Raw genomic sequence first — 21,308 nt, forward strand, 5'->3', positions numbered from 1 at the left:
AAGGCAGCCCTATTAATAAATGGGATTAAGACACCATTGTTTCAAATAGGCAGAGGGACCCGGCAGGGCTGCCCCCTGTCCCCACTGTTGTTCATATTATCGTTAGAGCCACTGCTGAGACATATAGAAGGGGCAGGGGGGATACAGGGAGTAGAGGTTGGAGGGACCACAATAAAAACCTTGGCCTTTGCCAATAACCTGTTACTTTTATTGCAAAATCCGCAAAGATCAACGCCAAGACTATTTGAAGAAATAGAACGATACGGGAGACATTCAGGATTCACACTGAACTTGCAAAAGACAAAGGCTTTAGTAGTGCAGGGGAAATCGGTGGGGGCAGGAGGGGAAAATATCACTATACTACAAAAAGACGAACCTCTTAGATATTTGGAGGTCGATATCTCACAGGATTTGAGCAAACTGTATGCCTTGAACATAACCAGGTTATTGAATGAAACAATGGACAGATTAAAGACGTGGACTGGATACTCACTATCACTGATGGGACGTATAGCCATATACAATAAGCTAATTATCCCTAGATGGCTATATATGTGTTCCAGGTCCTTCCGCTATACCTGAAAAACAAAGATGAAAAATTTTAAATAGACAGCTCCAGAAGTTTCTGTGGAAGGGGAAAAAACCCAGGGCCCCACTGAAAATCCTGCAAGTACCAGTGGAACATGGGGGATTGGGCTTGCTCAGCATTCGACATATGACAGTAGCCAGTGGCATGAGGCACATAGCAGATTGATATAGAGAAACACAAGATTTTACGGCAACCCCTGTGGAATTGAAACTCACTGGAAAAGTACATTTTAGCAGTCTACTGCATGGGGCAGGAGGGCCTCTCCCACAGGTGCTAGTGACAACGTCCATAATGCCTACAGCAAAAAAAAGTGTGGAAATGGATGTGCTAGCTCCACAATTTCTCGGCAAGGGCCACTCCATATCTCTCCATCTGTGGAAATCCGGCGTTCCCCCCAGGAGACATGTATCCTGCCTTCCAAAAATGGCAGAAAAAAGGAATCAAGTACCTATATCAGATCTTAACAGAGGAAGGCCGTCTACAGACATTTCAAGAGTTACAGCACTCTTATTCCATACCAAGTTCAGATCTTTTCCACTACCAGCAACTGAAGCACTATCCTGCTTATAATCGAATGAGAAAAACGCCCAAGTTCCGACCTAAATCGGGAGATGGACGTTTATCTCACAAAAACGAATAACGCGGTATAATCGAAAGCCGAACTTGGACGTTTTCAACTGCACTCCATTGCGGAAGCGTACAAAGTTGATGGGGGCGTGTCGGAGGCGTGGTGAAGGCGGGACTGAGGCATGGTTATCACCCGAACAGAGATGGGCGCCTTTCGCCGATAATGGAAAAAAAGTATGCGTTTGTAGCTAGAATTTAGGGCACTTTTCCTGGACTGTTTTTTCATGAATAAGGCCCCAAAAAGTGCCCTAAATGACCAGATTACCCCCAGAGGGAATCGGGGATGACCTCCCCTGACTCCCCCAGTGGTCACTAACCCCCTCCCACCACAAAAAAATGATGTTTCACAACTTTTTATTTTCACCATCAAATGTCATACCCACCTCCCTGGCAGCAGTATGCAGGTCCCTGGAGCAGTTGTTAGGGGGTGCAGTGGACTTCAGGCAGGTGGACCCAGGCCCATCCCCCCCTACCTGTTACAATTGTGCTGCTTAATGCTTATTAGTCGTCCAACCCCCCAAACCCACTGTACCCACATGTAGGTGCCCCCTTCACCCCTTAGGGCTATAGTAATGGTGTAGACTTGTGGGCAGTGGGTTTTGAGGGGGATTTGGGGGGCTCAACACACAAGGGAAGGGTGCTATGCACCTGGGAGCTCTTTTACCTTTTTTTTTGTTTTTGTAAAAGTGCCCCCTAGGGTGCCCGGTTGGTGTCCTGGCATGTGAGGGGGACCAGTGCACTACGAATCCTGGCCCCTCCCATGAACAAATGCCTTGGATTTATTCGTTTTTGAGCTGGGCGCTTTCATTTTCCATTATCGCTGAAAAACAAAAACGCCCAGCTCACAAATTGTCGAATAAAACATGGACGTCTATTTTTTGCGAAAATACGGTTCGGTCCGCCCCTTCACGGACCCGTTCTCGAAGATAAACGCCCATGGAGATAGACGTTTTCGTTCGATTATGCCCCTCCATGTGACTAGCTTGAAGTGGCAAAACTTAACAGAAGATGTGCAAGAGGAATTAGCAACAGCATATTCGCTGGCAGCCCAGAACAAGATACCATTATCAGCCCATCATAGACACATTAGAGATACGGCAGCAGAATTACACTTTGCACAGTTAGCAAAGGCGTGGTCAATTGACTTAGGCATCAGTCTGCCCATAGAACTATTCCAGAAACATATCAAAACAATAAGGACTATGACAAACTTCACATGGAGTTGGGAAGTTCAATACAAGACAGCATTGAGAATGCATATACCACCCAGACGGGCCTTCCACATGGGACTGTCCCCAGCAGGAGAATGCCCAAAATGTAACATGGTGGGTGCAACACTGGGACACATGTTCTGGCTTTGCCCTCAAATAAACATATTCTGGAAAACACTGCTACAAAGAATTTCGCAGATGTGGGGAGTGCAGTGGAAGCCAGATTGCAAATTACTCTTTGACCACTTCAAGATAACTGCACCGGTGCCAAAGGGATATAAAGCCTTTGCAAAACGGTCCACCGCAGTAGCAAAGAAGGTCATCTTGGAAGAATGGTTGTCCAGGAAATCTCCTACAATAATACAGTGGAGAGCGCAGATGATACAACTAATGAGAATGAAGAGAGTGGAGACCCCTAAGATGGACACAAAGAGCGGCCAAAGTTTCCAACATAGATGGACAGCCTTTTGGCAGACCCTAACGCCAGCAGCTAGAGGTCATTTACTGAATATCTAAGGCAATAAATAAAGGACAGAATGGACTAAAGAGTGCTGAATTGGATATAAATAAAATAAAGCGACTGTGCCCAGGAAGTAAGGCCACAAGGGGTGGGGGGGGGGGGGGGGGGAGCAGGAGTGTAGACTCCCGCAGGGAAAACATAAAACTAGAGAGAGCAACCAGGAACAAGGCTTCTCCATATAATAGTAAGATGAGCAAAATATTGCATAAGTTCACATGGTATAGGATGTATAAGCTGTTGGCTCTGCGATATAGTCTGCCGATAGAGGAGGGAGGGGGGAGGGGAGGGTTAGAGATCAAGGGGATAAAAGTTGAAAGTTCAATGTTCTGATATTGAATAATGTTTTCTCTATAAACACTAAATGTAACGTTTTCATTCAATGTCAATAAAAATGATTTAAACATAATGTTACAAAGACAGCAGACTAACTGAACAAGAAGCCAGTAGCCGGTTCGCATTACTCTAATGGCTGAGTGCTAGGACTTACTAGTACACCAATACCTTCCTGGGCTATAATAAACTCTGTCAATTGTTTAGGTTTAAAAAAGAGAAAAATTATTGACTCATATGTAATACAGCATTTAGCAGGAAATTTCAACATAAAAGTGGCACCCAAAGCCTAAGGGCCAGGAATTCATTCCTATGCTTGTGTTACCTGCGACAAATCAGGAAATATTCATATATTAGAGCCTAAACATTGATCATTCAAATTACAGAATTACAATTTCTAAACAAACTTCCTTTCATGTTCCAGAGCCAAAGTCACTGAGGGGCCCTTTTACTAAGGTGCGCCTAAAAGTGGCCTACGTTAGTTTAGGCGGATGTTTTGGATTATCGCAGGTCATTTTTTCATCACACCTGGAAAAAAGGCTATTTTTGTGGCCGAAAATGGACATGCGGCAAATTAAAACCAGCGTGCATCCATTTTTTGCCCGAGACCTTACCGCCACCCATTGACTTAGCGGTAAGGTCTCATGTGCTAACCAGGCAGTAAGCAGCCAGTGATAGAAAATAGAAAATATTTTCTATCATGTGTTTTGGACATGCGTCAAAAAAAGTGAAAATACTTACCTGTAGCAGGTATTCTCTGAGGGCAGCTGGCTGATTATTCTCACACATGGGTCAACAATCCACGTCGGCCTAGGAATCGGCATAAAAACATAGCAAAAAATAAAAATTTGCTAGAGCCTTCTGGTGTGCATGCAGCGCCGCACCGCAAATGCAGAGACTGACTTCCCGCGCATCACACCCTTCAGTTAAGTCCCAAAGCACAAAGAAATAACTCCAGGGAGAGGTGGGCAGGACTGTGACAATAATCAGCCTGCTGTCCTTGGAGAATACCAGCAACAGGTAAGTATCTTTGCTTTCTCCAAGGACAAGCAGGCTGAATTATTCTCACACATGGGGTATCCCTAGCATACAGGCTCACCCAAAACAATAAACATTGGTCAACTGGACCTTGCAACGGCGAGGACAAAATGTAGATTAACCTGAAACTATATACAACTAGCTGAGAGCATAGCCTGGAACAGAATAAAAACGGGCCTAGGTGGGGGGAGTTGGATTCTAAACCCCAAACAGATTCTGCAACACTGACTGCCCAAACCGACTGTCACGTCGGGAATCCTACTCAAGGCAGTAGTGTGATGTGAATGTGTGGACTGAAGAACGCTTTGCAAATCTCTTTGATCGAGGTTAAGTGAGCCACCGATGCAGCCATGGCTCTGACATTATGAGTCGTGACATGGCCCTCCAGAGTCAGCCCAGCTTGGGCATAAGCGAAGGATATGCAATCTGCTAGCCAGTTGGAGATTGTGCGTTTTCCAATGGCGAGTCCCAGAGGCGTAGCCAGGTTTTAAGGTCGGGGGAGCAGACTTTTGTAAAATAGGCGCCAGCAACGATCACACAACTGAACTAGCAGAAGTCAAATTGGAAACCACAGGAAACAGTATGAGTATGTGTCTACGTCCCTGGTAGTGGAGAAACACATTGCACAATAGAAAAACTGATATTATTTTTGTTATGGTTAGTTAGCTGATAGTCATCTAAGAATGCTGCTCGGTAACACATTATGAATTACCCAAACATTTTTCACTGAATTTTTCCTGAACTACGAAGCAAAGTATTTGCAGTCATTTACCATTCACACTCTTAACTTAGAGCATCCTCACCCCACATTGGCTCTTTAGCACTTAGCTGCACTTCATACTCTGTCAACCAGGAGTGCTCGTGCTGCTAGTGTTGTCATGATCATGACTGAAGAGTGCAGTGCTGGTGCCACTGGCGCTGGCCCTTCCTCTGTGGTTCAGGAGAACCAACACTCCATTCTTCAGCCATGAGTCTGGTGACACCATTAGCAGGAATGCCCCTGTACTCTACCGAGGAACAGCTGTACCTGTAATACAAAGCCTACAAAAGTCACTCAAAATCTATATAATCTTCTTGACCATAATACCACTGATTTACAAAAGTAACACAACAAAGACCTTATCTAGAAAAATACAACACAGGAAATACTACAGTAGGAACTAGAACATCAATATGCCCATTAGAAAACTGGAACAAGTTGAATTCTTACAGATGCTTAAACAGAAACTAGGTGCAAACAGAGTACCTGGCCTCAGTCACAAACACTGAACACCCTTGCCAGGTACAGAATAAATTACAAGAAAGTTAAAATATGAATATGTAGACTAAACTTAAAACCCAAGAAGCCACACTGCAACACTAGAGAAAGAGAAATCAAAGCAGCACTCTGCAAAATATAAAGAAAGCAGTGTAAACTTACTGTAAAACTGACATTTTCCATTCAGTGAATTAAAAATAATTTTTTTCTTTCTACCATTGTTGTTTGGTCATTTTGTTTTCTTTTTCCCGTCATGTTTGTCTCAGTCTCCAGTTTCTGGCTTTTCTTAACTTTCTTCACATGATCTCCAGTTCATCTGCCACTTCTTCTCTCCCTTCCTGCCTTCTTCACTTTCTCTCCTATATCCACCTCTGAATCGATCTTTCCCTTTCAGCTTTCCTTCATTTAGTTTTCTGCCTCTTAGACTTCATTCATTTTTACTACTCAGTCTTCAATCTTCCTTTTTATTTTTAACCACATCTGCCTACAGTTTTCATCTCCCTTACTCCAGCCCTCCCATTCTTCATCCTATTTCATAGTTTGTTTGTTTTTTGCTATCCCCTCTCTTCCTTCACCGCAGTGGCGTAGCCAGACCTGAGATTTTGGGTGGGCCCAGAGCTAATATGGGTGGGCACGCACTGTCTATATAAGTATGAGCAGTGTCTCTTGGGATCCTACAAAATAATGCCTTAGAATTCACTTGATGATGGATTTCTAAGTAGTCTGCCCAAAAGCTGCCCTGCATCAGTATAACCACATACATACTTAATGGAAAAATTGATATTTTTAAATATAATTACATTATCCCACAATCGCTCCACTGCAAAATGCTATACACAAACTTGTGCAAAAAGACACTCATATCCTTACTAAACCATAACAGCACTAATTCCAAGGACAGGACGAGCTACAACCTTATGCTTGAAAAGGCAGAACTGTAATTACACTAGGCTCTAAAACACCAATACACTACCTCATGAAAAAAAAAAGCAAAACAAAAAGGGCTGCAAATACTACACGCTATCAGAATACTGCACCTTGATCACACATGAACAACACATGACACAATGGACATGACACAAGGAACTAGAAATCAAAAAAATATGAAGGCAAAATACTGAACTGGAAAGTTAACTCAAGAAGTCAGACTCAGCATGCAGCAATACCAGAAAAATTGAAACTTACATGCAAAATATCACAGATGTACATTTCCAAAAGCTGACATATTCCAATTAATAAATTCTGAATAAAATACTTTTTTCTACCTTTGTTGTCTGATCTATTCGCTTTGGTCCCAGTGTCTTCTGTTTCATGCAGTGTCTTCTTTCCATCTGATATTTTTTCTCTCACCATGTCCACCATCCTCTTGTGTCCTTATGTGTCCTGTCTACCATCTGTAGCCCTGTCCCTATCCTTCCTCAACTCAGCAGTTTTCCCTCCATCCATGTCCAGCATTTCTCCTCACTCCCCTCCATCCATGTGCATCTACTTCCTCTGTCTTCCCTCCCCTCCATCCATGAGCATCTCCTTCCTTTGTCTTTCCTTCCCTCCATCCTTGTCCAACATTTTTCCTCTCTTCCCTGCCCTCCACTCCATCCACGTCCAGCATTTCTCCTCTCTTCCCTCCCCTCCATCCATGCGCATCTCCTCCCTGACTTCTCTCCCCTCCCTCCCTCCATCCAGCAACTCTCCATTCTCCCCTGCCCTCTCCTCCATCCACCCATATCCAGCCAATGTCCTCTGTTCCCTGCCCCCTCCATTCATCCATCCATGTTCAGCAAGTCTCCTCTTTTCTTTCCTTTCCCCTGCCCTCCCCTCCATCCATCCATGTCCAGCAACTCTCCATTCTCTCCTTCCCTCTCCTCCATCCATCCATATCCAGCAAATTTCCTCTCTCCTGCCCTCTCCTCCATCCACCCATATCCAGCAAATTTCCTTTCTCCCCTTTCCCCTCCATCCATGCATGCCCAGCAATTCTCCTCCTTCCCTTGCCCTCCGCTCCATGTCCAGCAACTCTCCATTCCCCTGCCTTCTTTTCCATCTATCTCCAGCAAATTTCCTCTCCCCTTTCCCCTCCATCCATGCATGCCCAGCAATTCTCCTCCTTCCCCTGCCCTCCGCTCCATATCCAGCAACTATCCATTCCCCTGCCTTCTCCTCCATCCATCTCCAGCAAATTTCCTCTCCCCTTTCCCCTCCATCCATGCATGCCCAGCAATTCTCCTCCTTCCCCTGCCCTCCGCTCCATGTCCAGCAACTCTCCATTCCCCTGCCTTCTCCTCCATCCAACTCCAGCAAATTTCCTCTCCCCTTTCCCCTCCATCCATGCATGCCCAGCAATTCTCCTCCTTCCCCTGCCCTCCACTCCATGTCCAGCAACTCTCCATTCCCCTGCCTTCTCCTCCATCCAACTCCAGCAAATTTCCTCTCTCCCCTTTCCCCTCCATCCATGCATGCCCAGCAATTCTCCTCCTTCCCCTGCCCTCCGCTCCATGTCCAGCAACTCTCCATTCCCCTGCCTTCTCCTCCATCCAACTCCAGCAAATTTCCTCTCTCCCCTTTCCCCTCCATCCATGCCCAGCAATTCTCCTCTCTCCCCTGTCCCCTCTAGCAATCCCTGTTGTCCAGCAATTCTCCTCTCTCGCCTGCCCATCCTGTTTCTATCCATCCCCTTCCCCATTCTATCCAGCATCTCCCTCCCCCTTCACAGCATCTCCCATTTGTCTCAATAAAGAACGACAACGTGGATGCAGCTTGCAGCAGCTCACAGGTTTGCCTGCTTTAACTTGCCTGAACGGCGACGGCTGCGCGGGGGAGTGGAATAGATAGGCTGCTGGCTCACTTCCACTCCACTCCCCAAGTCGCAGCGGCGAACGGGCGGCCCTAAAAGCAGCAAGCAACCAGGCTCGTCGACTCCGTCCTTCCTTCGCTTCCTGCCCTCTCTGCGTGCGTCCCGCCTTCCTCTGATGTCATTTCCTTTCGAGCGAGTGGGACACTGAGAGGGCAGGAAGCGAAGGAAGGATAGAGTCGACGAGCCTGGCTGCTTGCTGCTTTTAGGGCCGCCCGTTCGCCGCTGCGGGTAAGAAAAAAATAACATCAGAGCTGCGATTGGCTCGCACCCACCCGTAGCTACGCCCCTGCTTCACCGTCTCTTTCCTCTCTTCTGTACAGCACCCTTTTTCTATTTTCACTCCTCTGACCAGTATATTCTCTTTCATTTTCTCTTACCCCCCTCCGTCCAGGATGTCCTCTTTCCCTCACCTCCATCCAGCATCTCTCCCTGACACCCTACTCCCCCCTCGTATGCAGCATTCCTCCTTGTCCTTCTCTCCTTTCCATGTCAGCATCTCCCCTATATCCCTACTCCTCCCATGTGCAGCATACCCCTTCTTGGTCCTCATCCCTGTGTAATGTCCAGTACCCACCTCTGTTTTTTTTTATTCCCCCTTGTCCAGCATCTCCCCCGTCTTCCTACGTACCTCATGTCTAGCATCCTCCAAGATTCCCTCCCTCTTCCAAGCCAGCAATTGCCCTCACTCAACCCCTTTAGAGGCCTATCCCCTTCCATCCAGCTGGATGGAGTGTTAGGGAGAGATGCTGGAGGGGGTGAGAGAAAACAAGAGAGAATATACTGGGTAGAGGAGTGAAAATAGAAAGAAGGTGCTGCACAGTAGGGAGGAAAGAGAAGGTGCTGGAAAAGGGGGGAGAGTTAGCAAAAAAAACTGTGAAATAATAGGATGCCCCTCTCTCCCCCCCCCCCTTCCATCTAGTGTCTGCCCCTAACCCTCTTCCACCTAGTGTGTGCCTCCTCTACTTTTTCCATCCAGCCTGCACTCTTTCCCCTTCCATCCCATGTCTGCCCCTTTCTCCCTTCTCTCTCCCTATTTTCCAGAGTCTGTCCCTTCACTTCCACCTTCCTTTCGCCATCAGTCCCCTTTCTAACCCATCTCACTGACTCTTCCTTCTAGCACCTGCCCCTTCTCTCTGACCATTCCTTCTAGTATTTGTCCCCTCTATTCCTCCTTCCAACCAGCACCTGTCCCTTCCCACTCTCCATTCAGTAACTGTCTCTTCCAGATCTTTCTCCTCCCCTTCTTTCTTTCTCATTGAGCCCCTCTCTTCCTCCTTCCAACCAGCACGTGTCCCTTCCCTTTCTCACTCTGACCCTCCCATCCAGCTCCCTGCCGTCTTCCCCTTTACTTCCAGCATACTACAAATTGGCTTCACCCTCTCTTCTGCCCGTCTCTGGTCACTTTTCACTTCCTGATGCGTTCTCCCTCCTGCACCGGCGATTATCATTCAGCCTGCCAGCATCGGGGCTTCTGCTGCTTCTCCTCCTCAGGCGCGCGTCCCGCCTACTCTAAGCAACTTCCTGTTTTGCGCAGAGGTGGGACGCGTGCCTGAGGAGGAGAAGCAGCAGAAGCCCCGACGCTGGCAGGCTGAATGATAATCGCCAGTGCAGGAGGGAGAACGCATCCGGAAGTAAAAAGTGACCTCGCGGACGGGAGAGCGCCGGCAGAAGAAGAGGGAGCAGAAAAAAAAAACATTTATCGGTTGAGGCGCATAGGCGCCACTTTTTAAAACAGCTGTTTAGGGGAGCGACCGCTCCCCCTGCGCCCCACCTGGCTACACTTCTGGCGAGTCCCCTCCTGTTGGGATCAAAGGAGACAAACAACTGGACGGACTGTCTGAAGGGCTTTGTCTGCGCCACGTAAAAGGCCAAAGCTCTCTTGCAGTCCAAGGTGTGCAAGCTGCTTTCGCCAGGGTGGGCATAAGGACGGGGCAAGACAATTGACTGGTTCAGATGGAACTCCGACACCACCTTTGGCAGGAACTTAGGTTGCGTGCAAAGGACTATGTTATGATGAAAGTTAGTATAAGGTGCGTCCAATACTAGGGCCTGAAGCTCACTGACCCTATAAGCTGAAGTAACAGCCACCAAGAAAATGACCTTCCAGGTCAAGTACTTCAGATGGCAGGAATGCAGTGGCTCAAAAGGAGCTTTCATCAGCTGAGTGAGAACGACTTTGAGATCCCATGACACTGGTGGAGGTTTGACAGGGGGCTTTGACAAAAGCAAACCTCTCATAAAGCGAACAACTAAAGGCTGTCCAGATGATATGCACTAATCACACTAAGGTGAACCCTTACAGAGTTGATCTTGAGGCCAGACTCTAAGTGTAGAAGATATTCAAGTAGGGTCTGTGTAGGAAAAGAAAGAGGATCTATGACCTTCCCGTCACACCAAATGGCAAACCTCCTCCATTTGAAAAAGTAACAGTGGAATCTTTCCTGGAAGCAAGCAAGACCTGGGAGACACCCTCCAAAAGACCCAAGGAAGCGAATTCTAGGCTCTCAACATCCAGGCCATGAGAGCCAGAGACTGGAGGTTGGGATGTAGAAGCGACCCCTCATTCTGTGTGATGAGGGTTGGGAAACACGCCAATCTCCACGGTTCTTCGGAGGACAATTCCAGAAGAAGAGGAAACCAACTCTGACGCGGCCAGTAGGGTGCAATCAGGATCATGGTTCCATGGTCTTGCTTGAGTTTCAGCAAAGGTCTTCCCTACTAGAGGTGTGGGAGGATACACATACAGAAGGCCTGTTCCCCAATGCAGGAGAAAGGCATCCGACGTTAGTCTGGGCCTGAAGTCTGGAACAGAACTGAGGGGCCTTGTGATTGATTTGAGTGGCAAAAAGATCCACCGAGGGGGTGCCCCATGCTTGGAAGATCTTGCGGGCTACACCCATATTCAGCAACCACTTGTGAGGTTGTATTACCCTGCTCAGTCTGTCGGCCAGGCTGTTTACACCCGCTAGATAAGTGGCTTGGAGAAACATGCCATGACGCCGCGCCCAGAGCCACATCTGAACAGCTTCCTCACACAGAGGGTGAGATCCAGTGTCCCCCTGCTTGTTGGTGTATTACATCGCAACCTAGTTGTCTGTTTAAATTAAGATAATTTGGTTGGACAGCCGAAGTTCCAGGAGGTTGATTTGAAGACCTGCTTCCTGGAAGGACCAGGCTCCTTGAGTGTGAAAGCCCATCTACATGAGCCCCCACCACAGGAGAGATGCATCTGTTATCAGCACTTTCTGTAGCTGAAGAATTTGGAATGGTCGTCCCATGGTCAAATTGGATCAAATTGTACACCACTGAAGAAAATTCCGAAAGTTGATGGACAGCTGAATGACATCTTCTAGATTCCCTGCAGCTTGATACCACTGAGAAGCTAGGGTCCATTGAGCAGACCTCATATTCAAACGTGCCATGGGTGCAACATGAACTGTGGAGGTCATGTGCCCCAAGAGTCTCAACATCTGCCGAGCAGTTACTTGCTGAGACGCTCAAACCAAGGACACCAGGGACAGAAGGTTGTCTGCCCACGTCTCGGGGAGATAGGTCCAAACTGTCTTCATACCCAGCAGTGCTCCAATGAACTCCAATTTCTGAACAGGAGTGAGATGGCATAATTTATCACAAACCCTAGTAGTTCCAGCACCTGGACTCCATCCTCCGAGGTGCTCTTTACCAGCCAATCGTCAAGATAAGGGAACACATGCACTCCCAGTCTGCGTAGCGATGCTGCAACTACTTCTAGGCATTTTGTAAATACCCTGGGAGCTGACGCTAAGCCAAATAGTAGTACGCCGTACTTAAAGTGCTGCATTCCCAGCCAAACCCAAAGATACTGCCTGTGAGCTGGGAGTATCGGAATGTGCGTGTAAGCATCCTTTAAGTCCAGAGAGCATAGTGATTGGTTTTTAGGGTATATTTGTCCACCCCAGTATAGTGGTCCAGCCACTTATATTTTGGAATGAGCAAACAACCCAAGGCTGCTTCTGTATATTTTTCCTCATTTATCTAGATTCCCAGGTACCCAGAGCAGTGCACTTACTCTGAATAATTCTAGAGACAATAATTAGGATAAACATAGTGGATATGAGAAATTATCTCTTAAGTTTTTATTAATATACTCACCACATAAATGAAATACAGTATCAATAAGGAAAGCAACACAAGCATAGGATTTCTCATAGGAAGCTCAGACTGTGACTCAATCAGTTAACACAGTATCTGAATTCTTCCAAGATTGCTCTTTGCTGTCAGTTTATATATCCTTTATGTCCTATCTTTTTCATTAGCACCTGTTAGTCATATTTTTGCAATTCTCTGCAATTTCGTCTAATCTATTTAGCAATTTCTCACTTTCAACCACAATGCCTTCTCAGTCCTCTAGTTTCGGTCATATCCTCACAAAGTTCCATTTTCTTGCGCTTGTTTTACTAAAAATGACTATTTTTGCAGAATATCTCTAACCGCATCTTCCCAAAATGGCCTGGCACAGCTGTTATTTTCTGTGCCAGCTCATCTAAGTTTGCTCATATGCCAGTTTCATTTCTTCAGGCTGTCACAATCCTGTCTTGCAACAGCTCAGTGAAATCCAGGGTCAGAGATAGTGTGATTTTTTTTTAGAGGCCTAGTTGTCAGCCCCAAAACCTCTTGACCTGTTTTTCACTAAATACAATTGCCAGCTATTTTCCATATTTCTACATTAGCCAATCGTTTACCTGAATCATGGGAAGAAGGGTGCCCAGGGAAACCATCCTGAACTTTTCTCGGACTAGGAATTTGTTCAGGGCCTTTAGGTCTAGAATGGGATGCATCCCCCCTGTTTTCTTCTGCTCAAGGAAGTATCTGGAATAGAATCCCTTCCCTTCTTCCCCTGGTGGAATGGGTTCGACTGCATGGGCGTTTAGAAGGGCGGAGAATTCCTCTGCGAGTACCTGTTTGTGCTGGAAGCTGTAGGAATGAGCTCCTGGTGGGCAATTTGGAGGTTTGGATTTCAGGTTGAGGGTGTATCATAACTGGACTATTTGAAGAACCCACCGGTCGGAGGTTATGAGAGGCCACCTTTGGTGAAAAAACATTAACCTCCCCCCAACCAGCAAGTCGTCCGGCACGGATATCATTATTGCGGCTATGCTTTACTGGAGCCAGTCAAAAGCCCATCCCTTGCTTTTGCTGAGGAGCAGCAGGGGCCTTGGGCGCACACTGTTGACAGGAACGAGCATGTTGGGGCTGAGCCTGAGCAGGCTGGTGGGATGCCGGAGTGTACCTATGCCTAGCATAGGAATAGGGAGCACTAGGCAACCCACAAAAAAAACCTCCTATTTGAGAAGGATGTAGCAGAAGGCGCCCGGCGGGAGAAAGAAGCCTTAGCATCTGTGTGCTTCTTGATCTGGTCAACCAGATCCTCTACCTTCTCTCCGAAAAGGTTATCCCCCCAGCAAGGAACATCCGCAATCCTCTGCTGTACCGAATGGTCTAGGTTAGACATACGCAGCCATGAGAGTCTGCGCATCGCTATACCTTAAGCAGAGATTCTGGATGCTACATCAAAAGTGTCGTAAGCAGGAGCGTATTGGTAGGGGGGGCCAGAGCCGAGGTGAGGGGGCACATTTTAGCCCCCCCCCCCCGCTGAAGACAACGACACCACCACCACCTCCAACTGCTTTAAATCCCCTCTCTCGCTGAAGACAATGACGACGACACCACCACCTGCCCGACGACGACACCACCACCTGGCTCCAACTGCTTTGAACCCCCCTCCCACCGTCACTCCGCCGTCGCGCCTCACAAGTTCTGTTTCTGTGAGCCTGACGTCCTGTGCGTTGTACGTGTGTGCAGGACGTCAGAAACCAAACCCAAACGAAGGAAGGAAGGAGACTTCGGCTGGCGGGGGTTGGGGTCCCCCGCCAACAAAGGGAGGTAAGGCGCGACGGCGGAGTGAAGGCGGGATGTGGGGGGTTGAGAGGGTCGTTGGTAGGGGGCCCAGGGGCAAATCTACGGGGACCAGGCCCCTGCGGCCCCATAGTAGATACGCCCCTGGTCATAAGTGCCCCTGGCCAGGAATTTATGACATGCTTTCTGCTGCCTGACCACCTGGCGAAAAGGTTCGGACTGCTCTGGAGGGAGGACAACAACCAAATTAGACAGTTGCCTCACTGAGTTCCGCAAGTGAATGCTCGTGAAGAGCTGGCAGGATTGGATACGGGCAGCGAGAACAGCGGACTGATACATCTTCCTCCCAAAATAATCCAAGGTCTTAGCTTCTCTGCCTGGGGGTGCCAAGGCATAGTCTCTAGAACTCTTGGCTCTCTTGAGGGCACGGTCCACCACCATGGAGTAATGGGGTAACTGAGACCTCATTAACCCAGGATCACCATGTATCCGATACTGGGAATCGGTCTTCTTGGGGATCACGGAGTCAGACAGAGGGCACGACCAGTTTCGCATAAGGACTTCCCGGAGTACCTTATGCAAAGGAGCCGTGTTTTGCTACAGCCAGACAAGTTCAACTTGTGTTTATAGGCTGTTCTTTTTCCTCAGAGGAGTGATCTCCTTGTGCATATATTTACATTGGACATATATCAAAAGCGAGTTATATTGTCTTACGTTTTTCACTTTAAGTTTGTAGTGGTGTATTTACACAAAACAAATTGGGGAAACACTGATAAAGAGAGTAAATCATGATGTATAGAGCTTGCTAGTGAGCCGCTTCTGCGGCCAGACTCACTGAAAACTAGCTCAGCTGTGGAAACAGCCTATACTGAACTCTGTGTACCCCTTCACAAATTATTTACTATAGTAGAGAGTTTTACAATACTTGCTTCTGGTATGTGCCCTTGTTTCCCCATCTTTGAGGGAATTCAAAGGGATTTACTTTTTGCATATAGATTTAGTTAGTGTCTCTCCCACGGGGATTCGTGTTTTTGTATTTATTGTATTTTTGGCAAATTACCATGTTTGCACTGAACAAAATCCTAGGACTAGGGGACATGCAACGAAGCTACAAAGTAGTAAACTGAAAATGAATCAGAGAAAATATTTCTTCACTCAACGTGTAATTAAACTCCAGAATTTGTTGCCAGAGAATGTAGTAAAAGCAGTTAGCTTAGTGGGGTTTAAGAAAGGTTTGGATGGCTTCCTAAAGGAAAAGTCCATAAACCATTATTAAAATGACTTGGGGGAAACTCCACTGCTTATTTCTGGGATAAGCAGCATAAAATGTATTGTACTGTTCTAGGATCTTGCCAAGTACTTGTGGCCTGGATTGGCCACTGTTGGAAACAGGATGCTGGGCTTGATGGACCTTCAGTCTGTCCCAGTATGGCAATACTTATGTACTTATTTTTTAGGTGAGCAATATCCATGTGCTAATGATCTCTGCCTCCAACATGTACTCTCAAAAAAAAAAAAAATACAAACATTTCTTAGTACATGGTTAATACATGCGCATTTGGAAGTCACTACAGGGAGACCTGAGCGCATCCCCCAGAACTCTATTTTTAGCTCTGTTACGCAAGTGTTAGTGCATGGGTGTAGTTTGGGGGGGTGAGGGGGGCATTGCCCCCCCCAAACGCAGGACCGGCACAATGCGCTCTCGGTCCCTACTTCCCGCCCTCCTCTCCCCGACAGCCCTCCTCTCCGTCCCTTCCTGCCTCCCCCCCCCCCCTGCGCATTTAAATCTTTTATTTTCAGCAGCAACTACAGTGAAGAGCAGAACAGCAAGCAGGCTCGCCTCCAGATTTTCCCTTCCCTCACAGTCAGTGTCTTGCCCTTGCGGACACAGGAAATACGTCATCAAAGAAGGCGGGACACTGTCTGTGAGGGAAGAGAAAGGCTGGAGGCTTGCTGTTCTGGTTTCTTCACTGTCTCGCTGCTGAAAATAAAAGGTTTAAACGCACGAGGGGGGGCAGGAAGGAACGGAGAGGCAGAGGAGGGCTGTCGGGGAGAGAGGCAAAATCACTGGACATGGAGGGGAGGGAAGGGGCAGAGGTGAATCGCTGACGGATGGAATGGAGGGGGCAGGGGGAGAGGACATTTGCTGGATATGAATGGAGGAGAGGACGGGAGAATATTGAGTTGCTGGACATTGATGGAGAGGAGGGAACTATAACTGAAAAGGGGGAGCTGGGGAAGTCACTGGACATGGATGGGGGAGGGTGGGAGTTAAAGGAGAATTGTTGGACATAGGGGGAGGGCAGAGGAGAATCACTGGACGGGAAGGGGAGGGGGAGAGAAGAGAAATCGTTGGACATGGAGAGGAGGGAAGGGAAGACAGGAAGTAGATGCACTTGGATGGAGGGGAGGAGAAATGTTGGATATGGATGGAGGGAAAAACTGCTGTGCTTAAGGGCTGGTTTGGAACACGTTGAGGGCAGATACTGAAACTCGAGGAAGGATAGGGTCAGGGCTACAGATGGTAGACAGGACGCATAAGGACACAGGAGGATGGTGAGAGAAAAAGTATCAAATGGAAATAAGACACTGCATAAAACAGAAGACACTGGGACCAAAGCGAATAGAAAAACTAAATGATCAGACAACAAAGGCAGAAAAAAGTATTTTATTCAGAATGTATTAATTGGAATATGTCAGCTTTTTGAAATGTACATCTGTGATATTTTGCAAATAAGTTTCAATTTTTCTGGTATTGCTGCATGCTGAGTCTGACTTCTTGAGGTAACTTTCCAGTTCAATATTTTGCCTTCATATTTTTTGATTTCTAGTTCCTTGTGTCACGTCTGTTGTGTTCAGTTCAATCAAAAACCTTGAACTTGAGTGATCTAATACTAACAAATCTAGGTGGGCAAAGTTGGGTGGGGACTTATCCCAACAGATTCACAGCTGTAACCACTGCCAAATGTCCTTCCATCAAACAGAGGGTTGGAGACTTACACTAAAAAAAGAAAACCCTGAAATTCCACAGGTTATGTTTTGTCCCCAATAAAATATTTTCCTCCTGAAAGGTGCAAAGATTAGTGGAAAAATCATTATTTAATATGTCAACAAAATGTGAAAAATGTTCAAGGGGATGCAGACATTCTATAGCCACTGAACATGACTTTTCCAGCCATAGGAATACAAATTAGAACAAACGTGGAATCTATATTGAGGTGTCTGCTAACACACGTTATCATTGCCAGCAGGACACTTTATTTATTATTTATTTAAAAATTTATATTCTGCCTACAACCAAGCGGATTACAGTATCATATACATAATCAGAGTAAAAACAAAATTTAAATCAAAACATGCAAATAAAAATATAACATATTAGCCCCATGATAACTCGTACAAAAATAGTCTCAGCAATTTCAAATAACATTTTGTGGCGTCAATAAAATTTAAACAAAATAGCTCCATGCCTGCACACATAAATGTGTCTTCAATACTTTACGAAAATATGTCATATTACTACACAATCTAAGGACTCCAGGTAGTGCATTCCCAATCTGCGCACCAGCAACTACGAATATTGAATTCCAAGTACCAGTTTCCAGTAATCATGATCTGATCTCAAGGCCCTCAACAGCCTGTACACAACAATAGAATTTGTCAAATACCAGGGAACAAAAGCTGCATATAATGCTTGATAAATTAAGCATGCAGTTTTATATAGAACTCTAAATTGAACGGGTATCCAATGCAAAGAATGAAGCACAGGCGTTACATGTTGAGAACAAGAAACACCACTCAGTAAGCGAGCTGGAGCATTCTGTATCATTTGCAGCGCTTGTATTCTAGATTTTGCAATACCCATATACACAGCATTGCAATAATCAATGCGAGAACCACCATATCACAGACTTAAAATCATTCTGTGATAACCTAGGTTTCAACCAATTCAAAAGATGAAGCTGAGAAAAAGCAGTTAACAACAGACATGGTTGATACCACCACATGAGCTTCCTATACACGTGGGATTCAGCAAGAGATACATGCTAACATACATTACCATAGCTAGAAAAGCAAGAGTCCTTTTTGATGGTGCTTGCTCAGTTTGGCTGGAAGTTGTTTAGTCATCTCCTACTTTTTCCCAGTGATTCTTGCTAGTATTCAACCATGCAAGTATCATGTATATTTAGGTGCTCACATCATAGAATGAAGGGGTAAAAGCTTAACACACTTTTCAATTTTATTTTACTAATAGTTCTTTGTGAACCAGTAAAAACTTTGCACTTTCATTGGTTACTAGCTAGAAACAAACACACACACACACAAAAAACTGGATTTGTTCCAAATGTTACTGCAAACATTCCACAGGCTGAGGCTGCAACATGATCATCAGATCACATACATAGTCCCTTGCACCATTTAAAGTGTCAAACTGCTTTATATTTCTTACTGATCTGGGGCTCCAAAAAGTTTCAATGTACAAAATTCAATGTTATTACAATCAAAACCCTCTTGACTCAGGCTGCAACACACAATAATAAAAGAAAAAAAGATTATAACTTACATACAAGAAGGCTTTTTCAGAATTTTGATGTATCTACATTCTCCATGAATACAAAAATCCTTGTACTTTCTCTTACAGGGGTCTCTCTTTCTCCCTTTTCCCTTGCCTTTCCTGTTTTTTCTTTTTCCAATTTCCTCTTTGTTTGAACTTAGCACAGCTTGTGGTTTATAGGCGAAAGCAACTGCAGAAGGAAAACAATATTAAGAGCCCTTCAATTCCTGCTCAAGCCAATGAAGTTATATTATCACAAGTCTTTCTATGAGGCATGCTCATATTTATATATTTGATTTGTACTGTGTCAAGTGCAATCAGTTTTGCAACACATTTTTATGCTAATAGCAGTGGCTTTACTTTAAAAATAAATACAACCAATTCTAAGGTAAGGCATTATTTATCATTCACTATGAGAAGGTACATTACTACCAAATGTATTTATAAAGCTAAAGGAACTGGAATATTGTTTTAAACAAATGCTGATCAAAAAGAAATCTGCCAAAATAAATGCTGTAGTTCATCTTTTTTGTTAAAAACATTTACATTATCATTTATTCATATTAATATTTTCTGCCATAGGATGATACAGTAGTTAGTCTGCATTTTGCCTACACTCAATGGATACATAAGTTTCACAATTTCAAATCGCTCCAGAAAATAGATCTTCTCAATGCAAGATTCTAAGCTCTATACTTTGCCCAGAAAAGAAAAAAATGGCAAGTTATAACTCTTCTAAAATCTGAAATGATAGATCAAAAGGTAGCCGACTGACCCCGCTTTACCGAGCAGAAATAAGCCCTGAAGCTTCTGTAGATTAAAACAAGAAGCCTACCTCCTGGAAGTGCAATCAAGCCTTCTCTGGAGGAACCACTCTGTTGAGCTGCATAGTTCTGTTCTGCATTTCTCTGGGGGCTGCTGTGTACAGGAAAGGCACCGCTCTCTTTAGAAAATGCTCCACTCTGAAGTTTTATTGTTGTTCCACTCACGAAAAGTACAGAAACTACACAAACAAGTGGGAAAAAAAAAAAAGAAAAATAAGAAATGTGACATTCCACGTAGGTCACTTCTTTTTGCCAGTGTAAACAAAAAAAAAAAATATCTGATGTCCTCAACAAAATTTACCTCCACAGAAAATCTGCCAGAGCCAGGTCCGCCCTTTTTAAAACTACAAAACTACAACTAAAGCAAAGCACAACACACGCAGCCATTCAGCCCGATCTTGCAAGCCTTTCTTTCGTCTAATGCTAAAAACAATAAAGCTAATTTGTCCACAACATGCTAAAACCGTCACAGTAAAAGTATTTAAAGTCTACGCAATACAAATGGCTGTATATGCAAACTAAAAGTTTAAAACTGTTTTTTTACCCTTGAAAGACCATAACTAAACTAGACAAGACCAGAAACAGCTAGACCCCATCTCATCTCTTAGATTTTAAATTTTTTACCTGCAGCCAGAAGCACGTTTGTAACTACAAGACGCTTCATATTTCTGAGAAAAGAAACAAAACAAACAAAAAAAAACCCACGTAACCCCAGTTTTCCAGTAATCCTGTTAGAAATTATGGAAACTACAAACTAGTTCAAGTTTTCCTTAGGATCAGTTTAACATGTGAACTTTCCAGCAGCCTCCAGAGAGTCACTGATCCTCAAACTTCCAAATGAGCCAGCCACACCACAGTCCCTCCCAGCTCAACAGAGACCCTCCCTGTTCTTCTGCTTGGCTGTGGGGTTTTTTTTGTTTTTTTTTAGCTGTGTTACCCTGTGCTGTGCAGACCACAGCCATAGCTAGCACTACGGCGAATATGACCTTCAGCTTCACCATAGGCATAAGATTGTAAAGACTTTTTCAGATGAATCGGCTGGCCAGCTTCCTGCCCTCACCACTTGCTTATATCAGCTGCATTAACAGCACTTTCAGTGTGCATCTTCTCTAAAGTGCAAGAGTTGAAACAGGTCATAGCAGAAGCTGAGACCTACATAAGCACAGCCATACTGGGAAAAAAACAAGGGTCCATCAAGCCGAGCATCCTGTTTCCGACAGCGGCCAATCCAGGCTTCAAGAACCCAGCAAAACCCCCCAAAAATATATATTGTGTTCAATTCTGGTCGCCGCATCTCAAGAAAGATATAGTAGAATTAGAAAAGGTGCAGCGAAGGGCGACTAAAATGATAGCAGGGATGGGACGACTTCCCTATGAAGAAAGACTAAGGAGGCTAGGGTTTTTCAGCTTGGAGAAGAGACGGCTGAGGGGAGACATGATAGAGGTATATAAAATAATGGGTGGAGTGGAACAGGTGGATGTGAAGCGTCTGTTCACGCTTTCAAAACATACTAGGACTAGGGGTCATGCGATGAAACTACAGTATAGTAAATTTAAAACAAATCAGAGAAAACTTTTCTTCAACCAACGCATAATTAAACTCTGGAATT

General features: G+C 45.3%; 1 protein-coding gene across 3 annotated transcripts in view; it reads right to left on the minus strand.

Moving 5' to 3' along the window:
* The window catches only part of HBEGF (heparin binding EGF like growth factor), a 377,197-nt gene extending 356,682 nt beyond the window's left edge, over positions 1 to 20,515 (minus strand). For all 3 annotated transcript variants that reach the window (XM_030211648.1, XM_030211646.1, XM_030211645.1), the window contains exons 1-3: positions 20,323 to 20,515; positions 19,710 to 19,877; positions 18,884 to 19,064 (exon numbers count right to left, since the gene is read on the minus strand). In XM_030211648.1, coding sequence (XP_030067508.1) covers positions 18,884 to 19,064; positions 19,710 to 19,877; positions 20,323 to 20,362 — 389 coding nt within the window. In that variant the 5' untranslated portion in view covers positions 20,363 to 20,515. The remainder of the gene's footprint in view (positions 1 to 18,883; positions 19,065 to 19,709; positions 19,878 to 20,322) is intronic.
* Positions 20,516 to 21,308: the final 793 nt, after the last annotated feature.

The sequence above is a fragment of the Microcaecilia unicolor genome, chromosome 8, assembly GCF_901765095.1.
Source record: "Microcaecilia unicolor chromosome 8, aMicUni1.1, whole genome shotgun sequence".
In the NCBI taxonomy this organism is placed as follows: Eukaryota; Metazoa; Chordata; class Amphibia; order Gymnophiona; family Siphonopidae; genus Microcaecilia; species Microcaecilia unicolor.